At 37.0% G+C, this 3,848-nt stretch overlaps 1 protein-coding gene across 3 annotated transcripts in view; it reads right to left on the reverse strand.

The window, feature by feature from the left end:
• LOC102260650 (histone demethylase UTY-like) overlaps window positions 1-3,848 on the reverse strand; it is a 306,332-nt gene that overhangs the window by 59,791 nt on the left and 242,693 nt on the right. For all 3 annotated transcript variants that reach the window (XM_014540262.1, XM_014540257.1, XM_014540267.1), the window contains 2 exons: window positions 3,000-3,105; window positions 2,344-2,549 (listed from right to left, as the gene is read on the reverse strand). In XM_014540262.1, coding sequence (XP_014395748.1) covers window positions 2,344-2,549; window positions 3,000-3,105 — 312 coding nt within the window. The remainder of the gene's footprint in view (window positions 1-2,343; window positions 2,550-2,999; window positions 3,106-3,848) is intronic.

Genomic DNA, 3,848 nt, shown 5'->3' on the forward strand with positions numbered 1-3,848 from the left:
TTTTTTTTAAAAGAATAATAATAAAAAAAAATAAAATAGCAAAAAAAAATAAATAAATAAAAATAAAATAAAATAAAAAAGAAAAGAAAAATGAGAACCTTAATTAATAAAATCAGAAATGTAAAAAGTGACAGCTACAACCACAGAAACAAAGGATTATAAGAAACTAGAGGCCCAGTGCACAGATTCGTGCACTAGTGGGGGGGGGGTCTCTCGTCATGGCCTGCAGGGATCAGGCTGAAACCCGATTGGCCCGGCCCCACTGCACCTGCTGCAGGCTCACGCCCAGTTAGTCCTTATCACCCAGTCAGTCCTGATTGAGAGAGGCTCACATCACTGCAGCAGTGCTCGCCAGCATTGAGCCCTGCATCTGGCACCCATCAGTCAGCTGAATGGCATTGCCACTGTGGGAGCACAATGAACATCAAGGGGCAGCTCCTGCATTGAGCGTCTGTCCCCTGGTGGGCAATGCATGTCATAGTGACCCGTCAACCGGTCGTTCGGTCACTTAGGCTTTTATATACATAGACTAGAGGCCTGTTGCACAAAAAGATCCGTGCAATAGGCCTTCCCTTCCCCTGGCTGCTGGCACCAGTTTTCCTCCGGCACCCGGGACCCAGGCCTTCGCTCCCACAGGAGCCGCCTTCAGTCTTTGCTCCACAGCTTTGCACCTACGTATGCAAATTAACCACCATCTTTGTTGGCGGTTAATTTGCATATCGCTCTGATTAGCCAGTGGTGGGCGTAGCAAAGGTACGGTCAATTTGAATCTTTTTCTATTATTAGATAGGATTACTAGGAATAATTATATGCCAACCAATTGGACAACCAGGCAATGAATAATTTTTTAGAAATATACAACCTTCCAAGACTAAATCAAGAGAAAACAACATCTGAACCTAGCTAGGTAGCTCAATGGCATCTGTATTATTAAAGTGTGGGTTTGAACCCTGTTCAGAGCACATACCTAGATTTCAGGTTTGTCAGGGTGTATGGGAGGCAACAAATTGATGTCTCTCTCGCTCTCTCTCTCTCCCTCTCTTCAGGTGAGGATTAAAAAATAAATCTATAATAATAAAAGTGTAATTTGCTAATTACATCAGACAACCTTTCTGGATGACCACCCAGGACCACACTATGACACCCAATGGTGCCAGGCCAGCTAAGGCGGATGTGATGTGATTGGTTGGGAGCCTAGCCATCAACCCATGATCATCCCGCAGAGGGAACCCGAGGTCCCAGGTGCAGGAGGGAAGCCAGGGGAAGGAAGGCCAACTCATGCATCGGGCCTCTAGTAAGTAAGTAAATAAATAAATAAATAAGTAAATAAAACAATAACTGAACAAATAACTGTTAACAACAAACTAGTCAAAAAACTCCCATCAAATAAATGTCCTATACCACATGGTTTCTCAGATGATTTTTACCAATCTCAGAACTAACACCTTTCATTCTTGAACAATTTCGAGCTATTTTAGTAAATTTCTGCTTTTCCTGAAGTTTTCTTTAGGAACTAAGATTAACACAGGGAAAGTAGTAATGCTTTCTATGGCAATATATTTCAGATAAAACAAAATAGAAACATTTTTTCATTGACCAGATGAAAATGAGAGCTATACACCTAATTTTCTTCCTATTAAAGTCATTTTTTGGCCAGCGGTGTGGCTCAGTGGTTCAGTATTGACCTATGAACCAGGAGGTCACAGTTCGATTCTGGTCAGGTAACATGTCTGGATTTCAGGCAGGATTCCCGGTGTGGGGCATGCAGGAGGAAGCTGACCAATGATTCTCTCTCATCATTAATGCTTCTCTCTCTTTTCTCTATCCCTCCTTCCTTCTCTGAAATCATTTTTCAAATGATTTAAGTAAACTAACATTCTAAAAAAAACATTTCAAAGCCTATCCTGTTTGGCTCAGTGGATAATATCGGCCTGTGGACTGAAGGATTCCGGGTTCAATTCCGGTCAAGGGCACTTACCTTGGTTGCAGCTCCTCCCTCTCCTGGGTCCTGGTCAGGAAGTGTGCAGGAGGCAACCAATCAATGTGTTTCTATCACATTGATATTTCTCTCTGTATTTCCCTCTCTCTAAAAATCAATGAAAAAATATCTTTGGTGAAGATTAAAAAAAATAGAGAATTACCTTCAAAGTGAAATTAGTATAAGACAGTAACTTTATTCTTCATTTAACTATGTGTATCTCATGAACTATTAACTTTGCTTAAATTTTTGAAGTTTTTAATAATTTGTAAGTTACAACAGTGTTAAAGTAAAATTATATGAATGAAACAGATTGTTATAAAAGTAATGTGTATAAAAGTAATATCCTGGAAATAAATACTTACTCTCAATGATTCTTGGAAGGAGGAGGCTTGGTACTGTGCATACTTAGCAATTGTGGTATGAGATCTATTACTTTCACAATGCCAGATTTTCTTCGTTCCAGTGGGGTCCCAGTTTTCATCAGCTGGTTGCAACAACTGTGTCCTCACTTCTACCATGTGTTCATTGTTAGCTTCTACCAATGTTTTGGTAGAGAAAAGTCCAAGATCTTCATAAACAAAAAATTGCATTAATAAATAAATTTGTATTTAGTACAATGAACATTTCAAAAACACTTTTAAAAGAGCGAGGAGCTCCATACATTTCCATTAAGACTGTTTCAATCACTGTGGTACCAAATTTGCATAAAACTCCCTTGAAGCAACAGATCTAGCCATTATGAGAGTAATAAGGGAGTAGAGAATTTATGAGAATCTAATTTTATCTGCATTTTATATTCAAAAGGTTCTTGGTTATCTAACCTAAACCACTAATGCAGCATAATGATACCAAATTAAAAACTAAAAATCCACCATAAATTCATCAATAATTAATATTGACAGCATGTATTAACATTGAGAAAGGGAGAGAACATTAAAATAAAAACTCAAAAATTTAGCGTTTTTAAAAATTAATAGTAGTAAAAGAAAATTCAAACTTTAAAAACAAAAAACCTTACCTAATTTAAGAGCTCCAGCAAGGCCACGTATAACTGTAACAGGGTTTTTGGGATTTGTACAAAATTGATGTAATGGAGGAAAGAAAGCATCACGCTTATTTTCCAACTGTAATATTAAAATGTTTTGTTAAATATAAGAAAAATGACTAAATATTATGCAATTCATTTTCATTTATCAACCAAGCACTTTAACATCTACAGTGTATCTTAACTATTAATGTTGTATTGCTACATATTATTTATCATTAGTGTTTCCACGTAATTAAGACATAATTGCATATAAATTTCCCCTTTAGAGAAATAGATTTTAAATTTAGTAAGTTTGATATGTTACCAACCAACTGTATCACAAAATTTACAAGATATACTTAAACATTTTAGCAGTTCAAAAATATTTACTGAGTTTGTTTTTCAAATATAATTCCATAATTCTTTTATAAGAGTGGGAAAAAGTGAAATTTACTAGCCTATTATCAAAATACAAAATTATTCAACGTAACCTACAAAAGATAAATCTTCATTTTGTACTTAATTTTCTTGAAGCTTACTTTGAAAGGTTTATTTTCATCTTAATCTCAGAACCTTCCTATCATGTTAAGATATCAGTAAATTTTAATTTAGTAAAATATTAACTAACAGCTGGGAAAAAAAAGCCAAATTTGCTTGGCTGGTAGGCTCAGTGATTGAGCATCGACCTATGAACCAGGGAGGTCATGGTTTGATTCCTGGTCAGGGTATGTACCCAGGTTGTGGGCTCGATCCCCAGTAGAGGGCATGCAGGAGGCAGCCAATCCATGATCCACTCTCATCATTGATGTTTCTCTCCTCTTTTCTCCTCTCCCCTTCCCT

This window comes from Myotis brandtii, unplaced genomic scaffold (genome assembly GCF_000412655.1).
Source record: "Myotis brandtii unplaced genomic scaffold, ASM41265v1 scaffold1052, whole genome shotgun sequence".
NCBI classification, from domain to species: domain Eukaryota; kingdom Metazoa; phylum Chordata; class Mammalia; order Chiroptera; family Vespertilionidae; genus Myotis; species Myotis brandtii.